This window comes from Erinaceus europaeus, chromosome 15, assembly GCF_950295315.1.
Source record: "Erinaceus europaeus chromosome 15, mEriEur2.1, whole genome shotgun sequence".
In the NCBI taxonomy this organism is placed as follows: Eukaryota; Metazoa; Chordata; class Mammalia; order Eulipotyphla; family Erinaceidae; genus Erinaceus; species Erinaceus europaeus.
This window is the reverse complement of record NC_080176.1, coordinates 28,641,612-28,665,410: the sequence shown is the minus strand read 5'-3', so window position 1 is coordinate 28,665,410 and position 23,799 is coordinate 28,641,612. Positions and strand designations below refer to the sequence as shown.

The window sequence follows — 23,799 nt, the reverse complement described above, 5'->3', positions numbered from 1 at the left end:
TGCACGTTGCTCCACGTGTGCTTAACCCACTACGCTACCATCGGACTCCCCCTTATTTCTTAAGCAGTGCTGGAGAGTGAACCCAGGGTTTGTGCCTTGTGACCCCACCACTGAGCTATTTCTCTGGCCTGTCTGTATTTTGGGTAGAGACAGAGAAGGCAGAGAGATTGAAAAAGACCACAGCACTGAAGCTTCCTTCAGTGCAGAGGGGGCCAGGCTTGAACCTGGTCATGCACCCGGCAAAGCAGCGCACTATCCAGGCGAGCTTTTTCTTTTTTTTTTTTTGTAATTTTATTTATTTATCTTCCCTTTTGTTGCCCTTGTTGTCTTTTTATTGTTGTTGTAGTTGATGTTGTCGTTGTTGGATAGGACAGAGAGAAATGGAGAGAGGAGGGGAAGACAGAGGGGAGGAGAGAAAGACAGACACCTGCAGATCCGCTTCACCGCCTGTGAAGCGACTCCCCTGCAGGTGGGGAGCCGGGGCCTCGAACCAGGATCCTCATGCCGGTCCTTGTGCTTAGCGCCACCTGCGCTTAACCCGCTGTGCTACCGCCCGGCTCCCCAGGCGAGCTTTTTCGCCAACAGCAATCAATGTATAATTTTTTACTAAAGCACTGCTCAACTCTGGTTTATGGTGGTGCGAGGGATTGAACCTGGGACTCTCGAGCCTCAGTCATGAATCTCTTTACATAAGCATTATGCTACCTACTCCACCCTATTTATTTACATTTTAAAGATTATTATTTATTTACTTTTGCCTCCAGGGTTATCGCTGGGGCTCAGTGCCTGCACTATGAATCTGCTCCTGGAAGCCATTTTTGTTGCTCTTGTTATTGCTATTGTTGTTGTTGGATAGGATAGAGAGAAATTGAGAGGGGAGGGGAAGACAGGGGGGGAGAGAAAGATAGACACCTGCAGACCTGCTTCACCACTTGTGAGGCAACCCCCTTGCAGGTGTGGGAGCTGGGGGCTCGAACTGGGATCCTTATGCCTGTCTTAGCGCTTCTTGCTATGTATGCTTAACCAGCCAAGCTACTGCCCGGCCCCCAGTTTATTAATTTTTTATTATTGGATAGAGACACAAATTGAGAGGAGAGGGGGAGACAGAGATTGAGAGACAGCTGCAGTCCAGCTTCATGACTTGTGCTTCCCCCTGCAGATGTGGACCAGGGACTTGAACCCAGGTCCTTGTGCACTGTAGTGTGTACTTAACCAGGTGTGCCACCACCTGCCCCCCAATCTATATTTTTAAAGTAATATAGATTTTCCATATATCTCTCCACCAATTTCTCCTTTCTTCAAAACCTAAAACTATTTGGGCATACCTAACCCCTCTCACTGGGGCTGCCCCCTCAACTCTCCTGCCCTGTCTCCTGTCCCCTGCTCCATCCCGTCTCCCCTGGGCCCCAGATACACTGCCAGGCAGGACAGCTAGGGAGGATGGAGTTTATTTCTTGTCCGAGTCTGGGTCCCTTCCTATGCGGAGGTAGCCTTATCCCACCTCCCTGCGTGGTGCCCCACTGGCCGGTCCCGGGTTCAAAGTGCTCTGAGAAGGCTTCACAGTTTTAATACTTCCTAGATGCTTAACTTGAGGGCGCAGGACAGGATGGTACCACCCCACCCCCGCCCGGAAAAAGAAAGCCCCAGCCGCGTGAAAAAATAATACAAACTCTTCTTAAAAAATAGATTACACAGAAAGAACCCAAGGACGCAGAGGCATGAAGTGGGGGGTGGGCACTGAGATGAACTTTGAGGGGGGCGCTGGGATGCTGGTGGACTCTCCCTGGCTCAGCCCAGCCTCCCCTAATGTGGGGAGGGGGGTTCCCAGCTCACCCTGAGGCCAGTACCTTCTTCTAACTCAAATGGCTTTAGAATGGAAAGGACCAAAGAGATAGAGGGGTGCGGCCTGAACAAGGGGGCTTCTTCCCCCGCCCCCAGGACCTCTGGCTTTGGGGGTGTGGGTAATTATCATATTCTAGGGAGTGGGCCTCTGACTCTCCCAGTTGGGCTCCTGGGAACATGTCCCCTCCAGCCCCATCCCGGGAGCTGCAGATGGGGTGCACGCAGGGGATGGGGGGGTGTCGTGGGGGGCACACAGGGCTCTCCAGCTCATGCAAGGAGAAGCAAGGGGGCGGGCCCCCCCAGGCGGTAAGGCAGGGCGAGGTGAGTGCAGCCAGGCCGCCCCCAGGAGTCTGGTGCAGGGAGGGAGTCTCCAGGGGCTGGCGGGCTGGCTCAGTCGGGGACCTCGGGATGGGCTGGCAGGCCACTGTCGCTCCGCCGGTATGTCTCCCAGAAGCCCCTGTCCAGCTGCTCCAGCTGGGAGCCCAGGGGCAGGAGGCCGGCCAGGTGCATACGTAGGCTTTCCAGCCACTGCTCCAGCTTCAGGAAGGAGGGCCTAGGGGATGCGCAAGACAGCTGGCTTCAGGCCCCGCCCACAGGCTCACAAACCACACCCACCAAGATACGGCCCCACACATGCCCCTCCCACCAAACATCAAGCCCCGCCCCGGAAACAGCCCATAACCAACTGGCTATAGGCCACGCCCACCAGCTCCACAAGCCCCCCCACTGAAAAATCAAGCCCCGCCCGCTTAGGAACACAGCTCCCAGGCCTCACTCTAGGACCTCCCCAGACCCCACCAACCGAACTATAGGCCCCACCCACCAAGGCATTGTGCCATATGCCCCTCAGGCCCCGCCCCAGGACTGCCCTAAAACCTGCACCCAGGAAGTAGGCTCCACCCCATTACGCACACAGCCCAACCCGTAAGGCTCACCCTCAGGCTCCTCCCCAGGTCCTGTCCTATGTCCTGGAGGTCACTAGGGCCAGCCCCAGGACACAGGCCCCGCCCACCAGGCATAAGGCCCCACCCACCAGACATCAAACCACACTCCAGACCACACAGCCCCACCCCCAGGACCCACCCCCACTCACCGCTTCTCAGGGTCCAGGTCACAGCAGCGCACAGTGATGGGGAAGAAGCTGGGGGGGCAACTGGGGGGACAGTAGCGGTCCAGGAAGCCCCGCACATTGAGGCCAAAGTCCATGGTGCGGGGCAGGTAGTCGGGGTCAGCGTTCACCCTCCCAATGATCTGTGTGGAGGCCCAGAAGTTAGGGGAAACCCATTGGTGGGCGGGTCCGCATGGAGGCGAGTGTCTAGGGCTGCCCACCCCCACTGACCTCACACAGGACTATTCCGAAAGAAAACACGTCCACCTTCTCGTCATAGCTGCGGCCTGCAGAGAGAGCCCAGTGTTAGCAGGGAGGACAGGGGAGAGGGGACGGGGCTGGGCCAACAGCCTGGTCAGCAGGTGGCCAAGGAAAGCCAGGCTGAGGCTCAGACCCAGCTCCAACCCAGACCAGCAGTGTGGATCCTTGACAGGTCGTGGACTTACACAGTGACTTCAAATGACAACCATGCCACACCCCCAGAAGTTGGATGCTCCTTTATTTGGAACAAAGACCTTAACAGAAAAGACGAAGGAGTTCAAGAGAAGCCTGGATAATCAAGGGCTGGGGAGGCTCTGAGTATCCCCCACCTGAGGGTCCCTATAAGAGAGAGGTGCAGACTCTAAGAGGCCACAGAGGTTGGGATGATGGAGAAGGACCACAGTAATGGAGTTGGAGCTTCCTCTAATGCCAAGGCACGTCCCATGTGGTGCCAGGGCTTGAACCTGGGCCATAGGCAGGGCAAGGCAGGCACCCTACCTGCTGAGCTTTCTGGCCCCATTTCTGTGTTATTAGTATTAAATATTATCTACTAATTTATTGGATAGAGACAGAGAAATCGAGAGGGAAGGAGATTAATAGAGATGGAGGGAGGGAGAGAAAGAGAGACCTGCAGCTCCGCCCCACTGCTCATGAAGCTTTACCTCCTGCAGGTGGGGACCTGGAGCTTGAACCCCAGTCCTTGCACATAGTAACATGTATTCTCCACACATGCCATCACCTACACCTTATCTATTAATGAGAGAGAGGGAAAGGAGAGAGAAGCAGGGCATGACTCTGGCACATGTGATACCAGGGATTGAATTCGGGACCTCAGAGACTTGAGAGTCCAGCACCTTATCCACTACACCCTCCCACCCCTCATTCCCTCTTCAGCTCCGGGTGACGGTGACGCCGGGGATTGAACCCGGAACCTAGGAGCCTCAGGCATAAACCACTGTGCTGTCTGTCTGTCCTGCCTTATACTCTCCAGGCCCAGGGTGAGGCACGAGGAAGTGGAGGGCCCCACCGTTGATCATCTCGGGTGCCATCCAGTAGGGGTTGCCCACCACAGTGTAGCGCTTCCTGCGGTCGGGCTTCTTGAGGCTGCGCAGGTCGTGGGGCGGCGTGTTCTTCTCCTCCATGAGTCGTGCCAGCCCGAAGTCTGCCACCACCACATTCTTGTTCTGAGGGGCAGAGAGGGGTACAATGACACATAGCCCCTCCCCATCCCCCCAACTCTCATCCACAGCCCTGAGGGTGGCACTTGGCCAGACAAATTCAGACAGCTGCCCCAGCAGCCCAGCCAGTGGGGGGGGACAGGGATTCAAACCCAGGACTTGAGGGTCCTGTCAGCTGAGTAGAAGTCACCCCTGCCTGGCTGGGATGCTTTCAGAGTTACATAGGGAAATTCTGCAGGTTTGCTCTGCTTCCTAAACCTGGGGTCTCTGCTTATGCTGGTCCCTACCATCCCGACACTTGGCCACCACTGGTCTGTAGAAACTCCTTCTCCTCCAGGGGTGGCTTTCAACCTGCCTGCAGTGTAGTGAATACTGTGCTTCCACCCCCAGTCCCCCATCTGTGTCCACCTGTGTGGAAACAGCATCTTTGAAAGATGTGACTCAGACCAGAATGGGGTGGGCCTGACTTAATCCAGTGAGGGGTGTCTATTGTCTTTATGTAAGAGGATGACACCATGGGGGCGGGGAAGTAGGTCGTGGGGGGACAGGCAGGCTGGAATGATGTGGCTACTAGCCAAGGCATGTCAGCGGTCCCCAGGAGCTGGGAGAGAGGCCCTGCTGGGGCAGATTTCCTCTCAAGGAACTTTTAGAAGGATCCACACACAACTGCCAAGCCCTCAAGCTTGGACTCTGGGCTTCCTGCAATCTGCTACTTGAAGCTGTCCACCGTGTGTATGTGTGTGTGTGTTTGCACACATATGTGGTCCTGAGCTGCCTCTGGGGCTAGGATAGGGGAACAAGGGGGGACCCCTCCACCTCGTGGCCCAGTTGCCTCACCTCTCGGACCAGGCAGTTGTGGGAGTTGAGGTCCCGGTGGATGATGTTCATGGAGTGGAGGTAGGCCTGGGGGGAGGGGGGGAGGCAAGGTAAGGGGGTTGTGGTGAGGAGGCCACCGTGCTGGGGCCACCACCTCTCACAGGGGTGCTGTCTACCCTCCACCACACCCCACTCCATGCCTGCCCTCAATGTGTCTGCATTCCCATGCATTCCCGGGTCTCCCAATGCACCCTGGGTATGTAGGGGGCACTCACCATGCCTGAGGCGATGTCCTTGGCAAAGCTGACCCTCTGGCTCCAGGGGTACTGGCTGTCCTGGAGGTAGAGGGGGGCGGGTGAATGAGGCTGTGGGGAGCAAGCACCCAGCCTCCACACCCATGACTGTCTGCTTCTAAGGGAGGGGGTGTCAAGTAACCCCCAGTGATTCTCTAGCAGAGCTGATTTCAGATGGGACCCCGTGGTTTCAGGGGGTGACAGAGAAGGAAAGACATGGAAAGAGGCTGAGAGACACTTGTAGCCCTGCTTCATAGCTCAGGAAGCTTTTCCACTGCAGGTGGGGGACTAGGGGCTTGAACCTGGTTCCTGTTGCATGGCAATGTGTGCACTACCAGGTGCCCAGCTCTCCAAAAGCTAAACTAACCTAATTCAAAACTAGACTTATTTAAAGAAAACAAAAACATAGACATTTGGGGCCTGGGAGGTGGGTGGGTGGGGTCCATGCCTACCTGGTGTGTGTGAGGCCCTGGGTTTGATCCCCTGCACCACAGGGGAGTAGCAGAGACAGAAATGGGTAGAGGTCTGTGGATAGTGGAGCAGTACTTTGGTCTTTCTCTCCCTCTCTCTCTCTGTGCCTCCTGGATTATTACTAGGGCTCAGGGCTGCACTACCAATCCACTGTTTCTGTGGCCATCTTTTTTCCTTTGATTTTTTGGATAGGACAGAGAGAAATTGAGAGGGGAGGATAAGACAGAGAGGGAGAGAGAGGGATAGACACCTGTAGACTTGCTTCACTGCTTATGAAGCGACCTCCCCCCTGCAGGTGGGGAGCCCGGGGTTCGAACCTGGATCCTTGTGTGGGTCTTTGTGCTTTATACTATGTGCACATAACCCAGTGTGCCACTGCTTGTCCCCCCCTTCCCCAAAATACAAAATAAACTGGGTCCAGGAAGTGGCTCAGCTGTTTCAGTCATGTACCAAGTCCTGGGTTCAAGTGTCAGCACCGGTTGGAAACACACACACACACACACACACACACACACACACACACCCTGCCCCGAGCTTAGGCTGGAGTCAGCTGAGAGGATGGTGAGGTTTGGGGTACAAATCCCTTGGGGGTGGGACTAGCTCATTTTCTTTGCCCAAGGCCTCCAGGAGAGGCTAGAAAGAACGCAGCTAAATCCTGCCCTGGGATTCCTCCCAGGAGCCACAGCTGTGGGAGCCCTGGGGCAGCTCTCCGTGCAGCACACACCCAACCCCAGGGAGGACGGGTAGGGACAGGCCTTGGGCTCAGGGTGACGTAGAGGTGGCACCAGCTCCCAGGAGGACACTGTGAGCACTGGAGTTCTAGAAGCATCCTCCTAGGGCTTTATCTCAAGGATCTGTGCCTTTACCTGAGTCCCTTACCTTAAAGAAAAGTTCCGCCCTGTGCAAGGACCCGGTGGTTTAAGCCCCCAGTCCCCACCTGCATGGAGGAAGCTGCACGAGTGGTGGCGACCTGTGCATATGTCTCTCTGTCTCTCTCCTTCTCTTTTCCCCTCCCCTCTCAAATTTCTCTGTCCAATCAAATTAAGTAAATTAAAAAAAAAATAAAACGAAGGGGCCAGATATTGGTGCATCTGATTGAACACACATTATCTTGTTCAAGCACCTGGGTTCAGTCCCCACCTGTGGTGGGGAGCCTCATTAGTGGTGAAGCAGGTCTGCAGGTGTCTCTGTCTCCTCTCCCCCCACTTTAAATATTTTATTTATTAATGAGAAAAGATAGGGGAGGAGAGAAAGAGAGAGAACGAACCAGCCATCATGAGTTACCGGTGATTGAACTCAGAACCTCATGCTTGAGAATCCAATGCTTTATCCACTGTGCCACCTCCCACACCACTCTCTGTCTCCTCTCTCTACCCCTTTCCCTCTCAGTTTCTTTCTGTTGCTATCTAACAAGTGAATAAATTTAAAAAATAAGAATAAAATTAAGAAAATGAAGGGGGAAAAGCCTCCACCAAGAGAGGAGGAATGCTGTAGGCACAGAGCTGCCTCAATAACCCTGGTGGAAAAAGAGGAAAAAAAAAAAAGAACAAGTAAGTTCTGATAAACCCAGCAGCAGTCTGTCCTTAGCCCTGGGGGCAGCTGGAGTGGCTGTAGCCCAGGCCCTGCAGAGACTGAACCCTTTCTGCACAGATGATAGGAAGAACCAGGCTCGGCTGGCGTGCACAGAAGCGGGAGTCTCAGCTCCTTTTGCTAAAGGCCACAGTTCCTGAGGCCCTAACGACCATGCGGAAGGTGTACCGTGCACAAGTACGGAGACTTAAATTTACAAATCTGGTGTCACCACTGAGCCACAGCCTCCACGAATGATCTGACAGGAACATGGCAACAGATGGTGAGCAGTGCTATGGATATGAGGTCACCTGCTCTCAAAATAGCGTCCTGTTGTTGTTGTTGTTTTAATTAATTGATTTTTACCAGAGCCCTGCTCAGCTCTAGGTGATGGTGGTGCTGGGGATTGAACCTAGGACCTCAGAGCCTCAGGCAGAAGAGTCTTTTGCAGAACCACTGTGCTGTCTTGCCGGCTGTTGAAACATCTCATTGTAAGTCATGTTTTTAGACCATGGCTGGCCTTGGGTAACTAAAGTCATAGAAAGGAAGTGTGTGGGGGGTGTAGGTGGATGCAGGTTCAAGCCCTCGGTCCCCACCTGCCAGGGGAAATCTTCAGGGGTGAAGCAGGGTGCAGGTCTCTCTCCCTATCTCCTTTCTCCCCTCTCAATTTCTCTCTGTCTCTATCCAATAATAAATCAAAATATTTTTTTAAAAAAGAGAGATATCAGGGGCAGGATACCTCGTGGCCATGCACAGGGCCCAGGTTTGAGGCCAGGCACCGCATGGGAGCACTACAACACTGGGGAAAGCTCAGATGCTGTGGTCTCTCCTCCTCTCTCTCTATCTCTCTCTTGCTCTCAGACTGGAAAGGCAGCCTGGGAGTGATGAAATAGCATTCCTGTAAGGGCCACGGGGTGTGCGGAGTTACGGCAAGTAAAGCCAAAAGCCACCCAGCAGGGAGCATTGTACTGCGGGTGCCCGGAGGGAATCAAAGGTCTGAGGGTAGGGGGCTAGCTATCAGGTTGGGCTGGATTTGGCTGCTCTAGGCAGACAGGGCAGGGGGTGTCTATCCCCATTCTGAGGGGTGGGCAGCCTTCCCTGGCTTTATGTTTGTCGCCGGGGCTTCACTGCTCCAGGTGGAGACAGAGACAGAGACAGAGAGACCACAGCACTGACACCTCCTCCCATGCCGGGTGACAGCCATGGCAGAGTTGCGCACCGTCCAGGCGAGCTATGTCGCTGGCCCCTCTCTCCCTCCCCCACCCTGAACAGGGGTGCAGGCGCCCTGGCACCCACCATGCCCTTGATGATGCCGCGCAGGGTGCCGCCCTTGATGTACTCGGTGATGAAGTTGAGCCGCTTGTCCTTGTAGAGGACGCCGATGAAGCGGAGCACATTGGGGTGCTCCAGGCAGCGCATGACCTTCACCTGTGGGGAGGGGGGTCCGCACATGGCCGGGGCTGTACCCACCTGGCCTGCTCCCTCTGCTGGCCCCTGGGGAGGGCAGTAGTTGGGAGGGACAGTGCAGGGAATGTTCTAGAAAAAGGGGGGGGTGGAAGCTAGAAGCTGACCTCCTTGAGGAAGGTCCTCTGAGTGTCCTCATCAAATCGAATGAGTTCTTTCATCACCATCACCTCGCCTGTCTCCCGGTGCGTCACCTGTGGGGACCCCAGGACCCAGCCCCCCAGGAGGAGAAGGAGGTGGTGGCTTGGCACAGATGGACAGACTGCCAGCTCTTCCTGTCCACCCCTCTCCAGGCAACAAAGAGGTCTGCAGTCGGGGGGTGGGGCAGAGCTGGGAGCCCCTCCCAGACAATGGGACCCAGGGAGAGGGGTGGGGGGGCTGCCCTGTCACAGCCAGGTGACAGCAGTGGGGAGGGCAGAGTGCAAGGAACAGCAGCCCAGGCCCCAGGAACAGCCCTCCCAGCCCCCCTCCCAGCAATCAATTTCTTTCTCTCTCTCTCTCTCTCTCTCTCTCTCTCTCTCGCCTCCAGGGTTATTGCTGGGGCTCAGTGCCTGTACTACAAATCCACGGCTCCTGGTGGCCATTTTTTCCACTTTATTGGATAGGACAGAGAGAAACTGTGAGAGGAAGGGAAGATGGGGAGAGAAAGATAGACACCTGCAGACCTGCTTCACTACTTGTGAAGTGACCCCCCTACAGGTGGGGAGCCGGGGGCTCAAACCGGGAACCTTGGGCATGTCCTTGCACTTAGTACTATGTATGCTTAACTCAGTACACCACTGCCTGTTCCCCCACGCCCCACCCCACCCCAACAATCTCTGCAGAAGGTTCTGGAAGCTTCCTCCCCCCCCAGGAGACCCCCTTCTACCCACCCCCACGGGGCCCCCCACCATGCTCCTTAACCCGCACCTTGATGGCCTGGCCAAAAAAGCCCTTGCCCAGCACCTCGCCATGGATAAGGTCTGATGGGCGGAAGATACGGTGGGGCCGGCACACCACACGCAGAGACTCGGAGCGGCCCAGGTCCTTGCGGTGGGCAGCTGGGGAGCCCAGGGAGCCGGTGCCTGGGGACCTGTCGATGCTGCAACTCCTCCTGGAGGGTGGAGGGGGTTTGCATAGTCTTGGGGGGCTTTTTCCACTGAGATCCAGAAACACAGACACCCAGCACAAGAGCTTCCCCTGGTGTCATGGTGTGCCCATGTGGTGCCCAGGCTCAAACTCAGACCATGTGCACAGCAGGGCACACTCCATACAGAGAGCTCTAACTCTCTGGCCCAGCGTCATTCTTTATTTAAGGCTGTCACCCCAGAGACGCCCCAAAAGTCTTCACCAGAGTTTTTAAGAAGAACCCACAGCAGATGGTATGGGGACTAGGCTATCTTGGGGTCCTTCCTACAGTCCCCAACCCCTTCTCAAGGGGGCACAGAGGCAGCCCAGAAGGGGGCACAGTGGGTCAAGCTTTGGGCTCTCAGGCATGAGGCCCTGAGTTTGATCCCTGGCATCACATGCACAAAGTGATGCCCTTCTCCTCCTCCTCCTCTTCTCCTTCTCTTTCCATCCCTCTCTTTCTCTCGTCCTCTCGTTAATCAACTAATCATTTATTTATTTATAATTTATTTTCCTTTTTGTTGCCCTTGTTGTTTTTCATTGTTGTAGTTATTATTGTTGTTGTTATTGATGTCCTTGTTGTTGGATAGGACAGAGAGAAACAGAGGAGGGGAAGACAGAAGGGAGAGAGAAAGAGAGACACCTGCAGACCTGCTTCACCACTTGTGAAGCGACTCCCCTGCAGGGGCTTGAACCCAGATCCTTTCGCCGGTCCTTGCGCTTTGTGCCATGTGCGCTTAACCTGCTGCGCTACCGCTCGACTCCCAACTAATCATTTATTTATTTATTTTTGCCACCAGGGTTTTTGCCAGGGCTTGGTGCCAGCACTTGAATCCACCACTCCACTAATTTTGCTTTTTATTTCTTTCTAATTTTTAAAAATATTTATTTATTTATTCTCTTATGTTGCCCTTGTTGTTTTAGTGTTGTCGTCACTGTTGGATAGGACAGAGAGAAATGGAGAGAGGAGGGAAGACAGAGAGAGAGGGGAGAGAAAGATAGACACCTGCAGACCTGCTTCACCACTTGTGAAGCAACCCCCTTGCAGGTGGGGAGCCGGGGGCTCGAACCGGGATCCTGGCGCCAGTCCTTGCACTTTGTGCCATGTGCACTTAACCCACTGTGCTACTTACCTGACTCCCTCTTTCTAATTTTTATTAGCTAGGACACAGAAATTGAGAGAGGATGGGGAGACAGAGAGGGAAAGAAAGATAGACACTTGCAGACCTGCTTCACCACTTGTGAAGCTTGTCCCCTATAGCTGGGGAGTGGGGGCTTGAACCCTGGTCCTTGTGCTAATATGTGTACTTAACCAGGTGTACCACTGCCCAGCCCTTCCTTCCTTTTCTTTCTTTCTTCCTTCTTTCCTTTCTTTCTTCCTGATAGGACAGAGAAAAATTGAGAGGGGAAGGGTAGATAGAAGAGAGAGACAGACACCCACAGCTCTGCTTCACCACCTGTAAAGCTTCCCCTCTGCAGATGGGGGTTGGGGGACTGAGCCCGAGGCCTTTCACATGGCAATGTATGTTTTTTTAATATTTATTTATTTTCCTTTTTCTTGCCCTTATTGCTTTTATTGTTGTTATAGTTATTATTGTTGTCATTGATGTCACTGTTGTTGGATAGGACAGAGAGAAATGGAGAGATATGGGGAAGACAGGGGAAAGATAGACACTTGAAGACCTGCTTCACCGCCTGTGAAGTGACTCCCCTGCAGGTGGGGAGCTGGGGGTTCGAACCAGGATCCTTCTGCCAGTCCTTGCACTTTGTGCCATATGCGCTTAACCAGCGGTGCTACCGCCCGACTCCCGGTGATGTATGTTTAACCAGGTGCACCACCCACCCCAATTACTTCATCTTTAAGAAAGCTCCCCTGGAGGCCAGGTGGTAGCACACCTGTTTGAGTGCACATGTTATAGTGCACAAGGACCCAGTGTCAAGCCTCCAGTTCCCATCTGCAAGCAGAAAGCTTCACAAGTGGTGAGCAGGGCTGCAAGTGTCTTTCTCTCCTTCTCTATCTCCCCCTACCCTCTCGATTTCTGTCTGTCTCTATCCAATAAATAAAAGATAATGATAATAAAAATATATATATAATAAAAGAAAGCTCACCTGCTCCCCAGCTGCTATTTCCCCTGGTTCTGGTCCCTCTTGTCCTTCCTCACCACCCTCGTTGGGTCTGCCTCCCCCAGCTGAGCTATGGGAGGATGGTGGTAGGGTAAAGTTGCTCCCACCCCCATGCAGGGCCATGGAGGGAGCACCCCCCACACCCCCCAGCACAGGTTGACTTACAGGACAGGCTTCTGGCGGCCGGAGCTGCCCACCTCTCCACTGGGTGTGTGAGCAGGAGAGCCCAGGGGGCTGGGCTCGGACCCTGGCCCATGGCCCAGCGTGTCATGGGGGTCGTGCTCAAGCGTCAGCTGGAGCAGGCGGCTAGTTTCCTGGATCAGCAGGTCAATCTGGGTGTTGGGGGGGGTGGGAAGTAGAGGAGTGGACAGGTGAGTCGGGGTGTTGGAGAGGGGCAGGCACCAGGCACTACCTCCCATCCCACCAAAGCTGGAAGGGCCCCCATGGCATAGGAGTTTCCCCTGGTGCATGGCACTGCTATGTGGTGCCAGGGCTCGTACCTCATCCAGGGGCACGTTCCGGATGGGGGTGCCATTGATTTCCAGGATCCGGTCTCCGACATGGATGGAGTTCTTCACATCTGGGCTCATGCAGCCCGGGTCCACACTGTGGGCAGAGAGTAGAGCTGTGCACAGTACCCTGCCTGCTTGTCTCAGAGACCAGGTGGTGGGAGGACAGGGCAGGGACATAGGAGCAGATGAGCCTGCCTTGCTCAGAGGGCAGCAGTGTCCTTGTCACAGAGAGTGGGGAGTCAAGGAACAGCTGGGAAGAGGTTCTGGGGATGGGCCACTTGCAGACTCATAGCTCACAAGTGACTCAGAGAAAAATGTCCTCCCAAGGAGCGAGGTATCAAGGCTGACACCCAAGCAAGGGCACTGTGGACTGATGTCACCTGTGCTAGTTGTTCTGTGCCTGAACTATGGGGACAGAAGGCTGACCTGAACATGGGGACACCAGGGCTCTCTGAGACAGCTGCTGGTTATCACGGAATGACTAGGGACCTCCGGGGGCCCTCTGGATAGCTCCCTGGGGTTGGGAGTGGGCCCTGTCTCTGCAGCCTACCAGCTCACTGGTGGACACATGCCATCCCTGTCAAGTTCACGGTCCACCCCTGCCCCCCAGTTCCATCTGTGTTCCCAACAGCCCCTGGAAGGTGTGTGGGCAGCGGTAACAGTGCCAAGACGAAGCTGGCAGCTGACTTCTAAGTCTGGAGAAGGGCCACTGCGCTGTGGTTTGTAAAGTGTTGGACTCTCAAGTGTGAGGTCCCAAGTTCCATCCCTGGTACTGCATGTGTCAGAGGGAGGCTCTGGTTCTCTCTCCCTCTTTCTCTTTTTGGCAGAACCATTATACTATTCCCCCGCCCAGATTTTCTTTACCAAGGAGTGAGAGAACCAAAGCATCACTCTGACACATGTGACACTGGCTGTTGAATTCAGGACCTCATGCTTGAGAGTCCATTGATTTATCTACTGTGTCACCTCCCAGGTCTCTCTTGGGATCTTTTTTATTACTTACTTATTACTTTATTTATTTATTATTCATTTATTTTACCAGAGCCCTGCTCAACTCTAACTTATGGTGGTGCTGAGGATTGAACTTGGGTACTTGGAGCCTCAGGTAGGAAAGTCTCTTTGCAGAACCACTGTGCTGTCTCCTCAGCCCTCTGTGGGGAGTTTTTAATTTGACAGCCACTTAAGCTGCCACCCTTCTTCCTTTGCTTACTCCCCACCTGGCTAGTCCTCTGACTTGGGTTTGAGAACAGACTATTCTAGCCCAAGTCCAGAGGAGCAGCTGAGTGGAGAGACTCTGCCTGGATGCACCCGGGTCCCCTGCCTGACCTGCCCAGACACTCACCCCTGCACACGGACCGTGTGGCTGTGCTCGGTGCTGCAACCCGGGGGGCCGTGAGGGGGGTCGATGGACACGGACAGACCGCGCTTGCCGGGGGCTGAGGCGGGGATGGACACGAGCGTGACTGTGTGCGGTAGGCGAGTTCCCGGTGAGTCGGGTAGGACCTGCTCGATGACCGGCGTCACCACTGTCTGGTAGTAGCAGTGCCCACTGTGGGGGACACGGGAACGTGGGGGACAGGGAGACACAGGGACATGAAGGACAGAAGACATGGGGACATAGGGGACACACAATGTGAAGATAGCACCTGGCCTCTACCACCCTTCACTGCTCCTCTTTGAGAAGAGGGGAGGTCAGCTGTTTGGAGGCCCGACTAGGGCACTGAGGTGGCTGTCCTGCCCAGCCTGAGTCCCTCTGGGGACTGACATGCCCTATGCAGACCAGGGCATGGGCAGGCTGGGGTTCAAGAGGAAGTCATTAGGTCCCGGTATGGGATGGAACCAATGAAAGTGTGTTTGAGCTTGGCCCCTGGTTTCTGCGACAGAGGCTCGGAATTACCTGGGGACAGGAGTGTCCCTGTCCCTCAGACCTCCTGGGGCTGAGCCTGGATAGCCAGGTGACCTGGGGTAGTTGGAAATGCCAGTCAAATGGCTCAATTGGCCTTGCAGACAGAATGGGGCCCCATCCCAGATCAGGAGGATGTGGGCGGAGTGTCGCCTGTCTGATTCCCAGGGAGAAGGCAGAAATGCAGGGGTACCCCCGGACCTGTGTATCTCATCGCTCTGATCCTGACTTGAACCCTTCCTATGAAAACCTGAAATCGTTTGGCCAAGACTGCAGAGCAAAACTGACTGCATGTAATTTTTATGCAAAGTACCAGGTCTAGATTAGCCTATGCAAAGTATCCATCAGTTCCAGGAGTCAGTGCTTCAACCCAAAAGGGGTCTCTCTGTGACCTGCTTTGGGCTGGAAGGGGAGTGAGGGGGCTGGTACCTCGCTTTATACACACACACACACGCACACGCACACGCACAGGCCCTTGGACCCCACCTTGGGGACTCACCAGTATAGCTTGGAGTGTTCCACAAGTGTGTAAGTGTCCCCGTCCCCGATGAAGGTCCCGCACGTGAGGCAAATGAAACACTCAGGGTGGTACTTCAACTCCCCGGCCACCTGCGGGGGGGGGTAGGGTAGGGGAGAGGACATATAAAATGACAGGCCTGGGGTAAATGTGTGTGTGTGGGGGGGGATGTCTCAGAGATGGGGGGGCACTCACCATGACCAGCCCTTTGGTGATGTGCTCAGAGCAGCCGTGACAGGACTCTCCGTAGCGGGCCCAGTAGTCCTTCTTACAAAACAGCTGTCCATCTTTCTCATAGTACTGGTGGGACAGTGCCACACTGCACTCACAGCACCTGGTGTGTGTGGGGGAGGCCAGCTTAGTGTCCCCCAACCCCACAGGACACAAGCCTTTGTGCAGGGCGCTGCCACCCAGGGCGAGCGCAGGGCTGAGGAGTGCTCCTAAGTCTCCCCCCCACAGTAGGGGGACTGCTTGCTTGTTGGGGTGCCTGGACCAGCGCTGTTCCCACTCTTCAGGATGGGTTCCCCCTTTCTCCAGCCCTGCCGCACAAGCTTGAGAAAGTGCGTGGACTGAACCAAGATTCAGGGTTGGAGTGTGCAAGATGGGGGTTCATCCTGGAAGGACGGCTGTGAGGGGTTCCCTGCCCCAAGTGAGGGGAGGGTGGAGGGTGGAGGGTGTGCCCGGGAGACAGCCTGGATGATGGACCGGGCAGGGACCCAATTAAGACTTACTAAGTGCTAGCACCCACCCACCCCCATGTTCTCTTTTAATTATTATTATTTTTTTGCCTAGGTTATCGCTGGGGCTTGGTGCTGGCACTACAAACCCACTGCTCCTGTGGCTTTTTTTGTTTGTTTGTTTTTATTTCTTGGATAGGACAGGGAGAAATTGAGAAGAGAGGGGGAGACAGAGAGGGAGAAAGGCACTTGCAGACCTGCTTTTAACACTTATGAAGTGACCCCTCCCGTAGGTGGGGAGCCAGGAGCTCGAACTGGGATCCTTGCACAGGTCCTTGAGCTTCGTACTATGTGCGCTTAACCCAGTGGGCCACTGCCTGCGCCCCCCCTTCCCCATTTCTCCATCTCCCTGGTCACTCAGCATAGTGGGGGTGGGGGGCAGCCTATGGGCAGGGCAGAGACCTGATTAAGACCTACTAAGTGTCAGCAACCCCACCCTGTTTTCTCTGTCTTAGAGACTTTTATAAGCCATAGGCTACCAGAAGGATGTGCTTTGTGGGGGATTATACCAGGTCCCAGTGGGGTGATATGGGGATGTTAGTCTCACTAGTGCAGAAAGGGGAGGGGTCCGCTGGGCTCTGGGTGACACAGGGCTGGAGTCACAGGTGCAGAGGCTGCTGGCCAGAGCATGGGCTAAGCAGGGACAGGCTGGCCCCTCCCCCACCACGGGCCCTTTAAGAGGCCATAGCCAGTTCCCCTTTGTCTGTTGAGGATGGGCGCGGGACTCAAGCCCGGCCTGGGGGTGCATGGACTGAGACCAGATTCAGGGTTGGGGTGTGCAGGGTGGGAGGGGGGGTTCATCCCGGGAGGCTGTGAGGAGTTCCCTGCCCTAAGTAAGGGGGTGGGCGGAGGCGCCTGGGAGATAGCCTGGACAAGGAGGCTCCGGAAGTGAAGTCTGGCTGAGATGTGATGTCACCCAGTCAGCCCCTGGTAGCTCTTCCTGTGGCTTCTGCCACCCATGGCTGAGCCCCCCAGCCTCCCTCCCGGGGAGAGATCACCCTCTGGTCCCTCCAGGCTGATTCAGTCACCCTGCCTGTCACTGGCCTGCCCACCACTTCCTTGAAGTCTGTTAGGAGGTCAGGCCAGGAATGGGGAGCCCCCACCCCTGCAGCCTAGCCTATACCCCAACCCGATGGCTCAAGACCTGTACCCCAAGAAGGCACAGAGGCTTCTGTGGGACACTCAGCCTGCAGCCGTGCCCATCCTGCACCCCTAGATCTGCTGGGGTGCCTCAGCTCATATGGGGGGTAGCCCAGGCACACACAGCAGGGGTGGGACACCTGAGTTCTCCAGCAGGTGGCAAGCAGAGGAGCCCCAACCTGGGCTGACCCTCAGGAATCAGAGTTGCTGGGGGGAAGGTAGGATGGGCTCTGGGGGTGCCCCGCAAGTGACTTGGGGAGAAGGCTAGGGCCCAAGAGTGGCAGTGGGAGCCAGACAAGAAAGGGGGGCTCCTAGGGACAGCAGTGCACCTGCTGGGCACACACCCCTCAAAACTCACACACTCCTCCCCACCCCTGTAACCCTTCCCCAGTCCCAGCACCCCCTCAAGCCTGTACCCACTTCCCAGGCCACAACGGCAGGTGGAGACAAAGCCAGGCTGGGGATGAGGACAAGTGAGGAGTGTCTTGGGACAAGGCTGGTTGACAGTGGTGCCACTGCAGTGACAAGGTCACCTTGAGGGACCCGGCAGGTGCAGAAGGCTGGCCTGGAGGCTGGCCTGGTAAGTGGGTTCCAGAAGTGTCCGTGGCAGCCGGTAAGGACCAGAGTTTCACTTCTGCCCACAGCAGTGCAGCTGCCTCTGGCCACCCTGTCAGGGCCTGTCTTCCCCCTTCCCACCAGGGCCGGGGGATGGGCTGGTGAGGTTGGGGGGGGGAGACCCACTTACTTGGCACCTCGGAGGACATGGTTCCGTGCCAGCACCCGGGCCAGCATGCCGGCTGGCCACAGCGTGGGCTGGGGGGGGGGCGGCCAGCTGCTTCCCTGTCCCAGGCGAGACACCAGAGGGGTGGAGCTCGGCCACAGCAAGGGGGGAGGGGGGGAGAAGGAGGGGACACGGGGACAGAGCTGGCCTAGGGCCTGGTGGCAGGAAGTGGGGAAGGCTGGGGTGCAGGTGGGAAGCTAGGGCTCAGCTGGTGACTCTAGGGACAGGCCAAGCCTCTTCTGGTGCCGCCTCTAAAGGGGAAGGCTGTGAGCCCCAGGACCCTTCACACCAGGGACCAGACAACACGCCTCCTCGCGGCTGCCCCACCTGGGCCCCTGAAGCTAAGTGGGTACATCCTGCCCCAGGGCTCCCCCACTGTGGCTTCTGTGAACACATTCCCAGCCCTCCTCATATCTCCTAGGGTCCCACCTCCCTCCCCACCCCCACCCCAGTTCCGTTTCTTTTTAGTTTCAGGAGCTGGAGCTTCATATGTACACAGGTTCGGCCTTTTTTTTTTTTTTTTTTCCTATTCAGATAGAGCAACAGAGAAGGGGAGCCACCACAGCATCTGAGTTTCCCCTGGTGCTGTGGCACTCCCATGTGGTGCTGGGGTTTCAACTCAGGCTGTGCACACTGCAGGGCTGGTGTGCCCACATTCTTTCCAATTCCTCTGGGCCCCATGCAAATCTCATGTGCTCTCTCTAGCCTGCCCAGCAGGGGACCTCACCTTGGAGGGTCTGTTGTGCCAACATGAAGGGCAATAGTTCATCCCCAGAGCCAAGGGACCATGAGTGCCACTGCCCAGGGGCCATCCAGATGGGCCTGTGTTTATCCTTGCCACCCCCCTGCTCCCCAGGGGCCTGTTCCCTCCATTCTGCCAGGGCTCTGGCTGCCCTGACTCTTCAGCAAGTGACTGGGGTGTCTGAGTCTCCCTTGCTACATGTCCTCTCCAGGGAAGGTTCCAGAACATTAAACACTTGACAAGTCCTTGGCAACACTGTTCCTTTTCTGTCTGAAACACTCTGCTCTCAGGCCTCCTGAGCACATGGACCCTTTACTGCTGTGATGGTGGCTTCCCTTGCTGTGTGACAGCCATCTGCTGGGTGGGGGGGGAGGGGGCAGGGATAGCCAATGACCCCACTCCCCAGCTCTGATTGGTCTTCTCCCCTCCCTCCCTCAAGTGTGACATCAGCTAAGAGCATTTGGATACTCTGTGCCCCAGTGAGTGGGGATAAAGTGGCAGGCAGCTCCCATTGCTCTGTGGTTTCACGCATGTGACCTCACCTGGCAGGGGCTCTTTATTCAGATACACACACACATACACACACAGAGGAAAAGACACCACAGCACTGGAGGAAGATAGAGCCTCCCATATGGTGCCAGGGGCAGCCCACCCATCCCACACCATGCATCCAATCATAAGAGAGAGAGATTCAATCCCCTGCACCACCATAAACCAGAGTTGATCAGTGCTCTGTTAAAAATAAAAATAAATATTAAAAAAGAGAGAGAGAGACCAACCACACATACACACAGCAATTGTTATGATAGGTTGTCATGACTGTTGGATTTTATTCTGCTACTGTTGTTAATCTTGGACTGTGCCTATTTTATAAATTAAACTTTCTAACAAGATTCTTTTATTAATTCATCAGCCAAGGAGAGAAAGAACCAGAGCTGCCTTCTGGCAGAAGTGGTTACAAAGACCCAGCGCGTGCTCGCTCTCCCTCTCTCTCTTTCTTTCTTGCTGTGTCTGTGTAGGAAAACAAAGGGTCTGGAACCCTCTGGGAACCTGGAATATTCCATGCAGACAGAGGAGGGATTCCCCTGACTAACCAAAGTTCTAGAACAGTGTCTGCTCACTACTGAAGGGTATGGGGTGTTAAAAATAGTTCCCTCTTTTCTTTTGGAAGATTTGTTTATTTAGTAGCCAGGGATGGGGTTCAACTCAAAGAGTATCAGACTTCTGTGCCTAAGGTTCCCAGTTCCATCCCCAGGCTGCTGCTCTCTCTCATATGAAACACTCTCTCATATGTGACAAATATAACAAACCTTAAAAAGAAAAAAAAGAGTTATCACTAGTTATCAGGAAAGATAACCAGAGCCTCACTCTGGCATATACAGGGTCCTGAGTTCTTCCCAAAGAGCCCCCAGACATTATTCTAAGAACAAACAAAACAAAACACCAAGACCCAGGAGGTGGCGTAGTGGATAACGTGCTAGGCTCAAACATGAGGTCCCCAATTCAATTACTGGCATCGCATATGAAGAGTGATGTTCTGCTTCTCTCTCTGCTCTCTCAATGAACAAATAAGCTAAAAGAAATAAAGATAGAAAGAAAGGAAGAGCGGGCTAAGTGCAGGTGGCGCAAAGCACAAGGACCGGCATAAGGATCCCGGTTCGAACCCCGGCTCCCCACCTGCAGGGGAGTCGCTTCACAGGCAGTGAAGCAGGTCTGCAGGTGTCTGTCTTTCTCTCCTCCTCTCTGTCTTCCCCTCCTCTCTCCATTTCTCTCTGTCCTATCCAACAACGACAACAACAATAATAACTACAACAATAAAACAACAAGGGCAACAAAAGGGAATAAATAAATAAAATAAATATAAAAAAACCTTAAAAAATATTTAAAAAAAAAAGAAAGGAAGAAAGAAATAGCAGTGGTGTGCCTGGCTGAGCTCAGGCCCTACCTGCAGGGGGGAAGGAAACTTAACAAGCGGTGACACAATATGCAGGTGTCTCTCTCTTTCGCCCTCTTTTTTTTTTTTTTTTAACCAGAGCACTGATCAGCTCTGGCTTCTGGTGGTACAGGGGATTGAACCTGGGACCTTGGAGCCTCAGGCATGAGAGTCTCTTTGCATAACCATTATGCTATCTACCCCTGTCCCCCTCTCTCCTTCTCTATCTCCTCCATCCCTCTCAATTTTCTCTCCATCTGATCAAATAATAAAAAGAAAAAAAGAAACTGTTTTCATCAAAGGCTGTCACTGTCTAAAGTCCACCCTCTGGCTGGGGCTTGTACCCAAGCCCATGGGCCTCATAGCTTCTCCTCCTGTCTTGCTGACATCTCCCTGCTGAGCTCTGCCTGGGGGCTGGGGAGAGACCTAAGCCTGTGTCCTTCCTCACCTCTCCACCTGGAAACCCCTTCCTGAGAGCCCTAGGTTCTGCCTGCTCCTGCTCACTGGGCCCTCTTCCCTTGCACTTGGGAGTGGAGGTTGCATCTTCATATCCCCAGGGCTGTCAGCTTCCCTCCCCTGGTGCCCAGGCACCCAGATAGTAAGGGTTCCCTGTCTACTACCTCCACCCCAAATGGTGGAGATCCTTCAGGATGGTCTACCCCAAACACTTCTTCTGGCATGTGGGGAAACTGAGGCCTAGGGCCTGCTGGGCACCGGCAGTCCCTACCTGAAGCAGTCGGCATGCCAGTCTGCGCTCAGGGCCTGGAGGTACTGGCCATCATAGATCCTCTGGCCACAGCTAGCACACACGGGCAGCTCACTTCCTGTGGGGGAGAGGGGGATCGGCTTAGGAGGGGAACCTCCCCCACCCTGGACCCTGAAGCAGGTGCACACTGGTGGGACTGAGCCTCCCTGGGCCTTGGTTTCCCCATCTGTGAACTGGGGGCAGGACCAGATGCCACCCTCTTCAATTTTGACAAGGTAAGTGTGTGTGTGGGGGGGGAGGGCAACCTGGGGGGGTTTTCCCATGGATAAAGCCTTGGACTCTCAGGCAGGAGGGGCTGAGTTTGATCTCTTTTTCTCTCTGAGGCTCTGTTTCTCTCCCCCCATAGTGAACAACAACAACAACAAAATTAAAGAAAAGGAAGCAGGGGTTGAAATAAGGCAGCGGGTAACGGTCCTGTCACAGGTCCTCTGTTCCCCTGCCTAGTCAAAGATGACAATGCTGGGGACCAGGCAGGGCTGGTGCATTCACCCCCCCACACACACACACACCAGGGGAAGGGCAGGGTTTCCAAGGTGCTGGGCCCCGACCTGGGTGGGCCCTGGCTGCTGAGCAGGGTGCTTCCAGACTCCAGGAAGCCGGGCGCCTCCTCTATTGGCCACTAGACATCTGCTTAGTCATCTTGGGGCCTGGACCCCTGGAGCTGGGTGAGCACCCTTGGCCTGCCCTGCCCCACAAGACAGATGGGGAGACTGAGGCAGGAGGTTACACTGAGGTCACACAACAGGGCTTTGGGCTGCAGTCTGCCCTGCAGAAGAACCAGGGGCCCAAGGAGGGCTGGGTGGGAGGCGACCCTTGCTCCAGCAGGGGTGGGGTGCTGGTGTGTGTGTGTGTGTGTGTGTGTGTGTGTGGCGGGATGGTGGTGCAGACAGAAACCCTGGGGTGGTAGGGGTTAGGGGGCTGGGACCTCACATAGCTCTGCTGAGAAAACCCAGACAGAGACCCTACCCTTTTGGGGTGGGGGTACTGGGGGGCCCTTAACATCTTCATATTGCTGGAATCCTAAACTCTGGGACCCCTAAGGGCACAGGGGAGGAGAGTCTTCGGGTTTGGTGCAGAGAACAGGGGTGGCGGCCCTAGCTCACCGCCTGGGATTCCCAGGTGCTGTCCCTCGTTCTGTCCATCAGCACCCCCCTCACCGCCTTACTGGGGGGGGGTCAAAGATTCCCCCCACAAGGATGCAGCCGGGGAAACTGAGACCAGGCAGGCAGCGCTCAGCTCAAGGTCATGGGCCGAGCTGGGTCCGGGGGCTGCGGCTTTTTTTTCTAAGGCTGGGCGGGAGCCTGGAGAAAGGGGGGGAGTCCCCGGGCAACCCCGGGAAGATGAAGCACGCTGTGCAGGCCTAGGGTGGTCGTGGTGGGAGGAGGGGACCTCGAGGGGCGGTCAGGGAGGGGGGCCACAGGGGGGGCGCATCCCGGGACAGGGGCGCGGCCTTGCTGCAGTGTCCCCCTCCCCGGCTCCCGGCCCGCAGCCCGGCTCGCACCTTCCTCTCCCATGCGTTCTTCCCTCCAGCTGCAACAAAGTAGCGTCAACCGCATGCACTCGGCGGGGGCGGGGCGCGGGGCTGGGGGGCAGCCGGGCCCCGACACTCCCGCAGCCGCCGCCGGCCCGGGGGCGGAGGCGGAGAGCGGGCCGGGCCGGGGCTCGGGGTCGCGGAGCCGCCGCCACCCGCCGTCTCTCGGACACCAGCTGGGGATGCGGCTCCAGCGGTGGCTCCGCTCCGCGGCGGCCTGGGCAGCGGGCGGGGGCGCGGGGGGCGGGGCCTCGGGCTGCGGCACAGGGGCGGGGCGGGGCGGCGGGAACGACCCTGCGCGGCCCCGCCCACCGAATTAGGTCCCGCCCACCGCGCCGACCTCCCCTCCGAGGTGGTGACTCCGCCCGAGCACACAGTCCCGCCCACCTCACTAACCCCGCCCATCACGCAAACCACTAGCCTAGGGTTGTAACCCCGCCCCCAGGACCCCGCCCCGTCTTCCTCCCACCGCTCCTTCTCCCTGCCCAGTCACAGAGCGGCACCCAGCTATGACCACGTCCACTTCCGGCATATCGCCCCGCCTTAACCACGCCCAATTTTGTTACATTACCCCGCCCTCCGCAGCCCACCCCTGGCCACAATCATAACCTCGTCTAGTACCGCCCCGCCGGTCATAGCCCCGCCCACCACAATGTCCACGCCCACCACCAACTCAAGCTCTTAAGCCACGCCCCTCCCCACAAGGCCCCGCCCACTTCCCGCCCACATGGGGCCGCCCCTGCCCTTCCTTTCATCTCTCCCGGGCGACACGGCCCGGAAAACTGCGGCCCCAAGAGAAAAAAAGAGGCGTATGCTCTGGGGATGCCGGTGCCCAGAGAAGGGGTCCCTGTGCTCCCCCGGATCCAAGCCAGGGGAGCCCTGGAATCCCGGGCCGCGCCGCAGGAAGTGGCGGGACTCTGAGGGCCCAAGACACGAGGCTATCCCTGCCGCTTAGGCACCCCTGGGGTCCAGCAGCTGCGTGGGGGAGGGTGGGTCAGCACGAG

At 56.1% G+C, this 23,799-nt stretch overlaps 1 protein-coding gene across 1 annotated transcript; it reads right to left on the bottom strand.

Moving 5' to 3' along the window:
* Positions 1 to 1,432: 1,432 nt before the first annotated feature.
* LIMK1 (LIM domain kinase 1) lies at positions 1,433 to 23,032 on the bottom strand. Its single transcript, XM_007517962.3, has 16 exons — positions 22,766 to 23,032; positions 21,226 to 21,322; positions 15,361 to 15,499; positions 15,148 to 15,257; positions 14,088 to 14,294; positions 12,734 to 12,839; positions 12,399 to 12,565; positions 9,912 to 10,095; positions 9,110 to 9,196; positions 8,835 to 8,966; positions 5,481 to 5,540; positions 5,227 to 5,292; positions 4,239 to 4,395; positions 3,182 to 3,237; positions 2,936 to 3,093; positions 1,433 to 2,395 (listed from the first exon to the last, which is right to left on the bottom strand). Exons 1-16 carry the CDS (start codon positions 22,818 to 22,820, stop codon positions 2,233 to 2,235), a joined length of 1,944 nt encoding a protein of 647 aa, XP_007518024.1. The 5' UTR covers positions 22,821 to 23,032; the 3' UTR covers positions 1,433 to 2,232.
* Between the last annotated feature and the right edge of the window lie 767 nt (positions 23,033 to 23,799).

Bases quoted from the DNA above. Each gene is read 5' to 3' on its own strand.
- LIMK1 (XM_007517962.3), bottom strand. From the start codon at position 22,820: ATGCGGTTGACGCTACTTTGTTGCAGCTGGAGGGAAGAACGCATGGGA. The intron at 15,500-21,225 runs GTAGGGACTGCC...CACACACACCAG, and splicing joins TGGCATGCCGACTGCTTCAG to GTGCTGTGAGTGCAGTGTGG. The intron at 2,396-2,935 runs GTGAGTGGGGGT...CGCATCCCCTAG, and splicing joins GACCTGGACCCTGAGAAGCG to GCCCTCCTTCCTGAAGCTGG.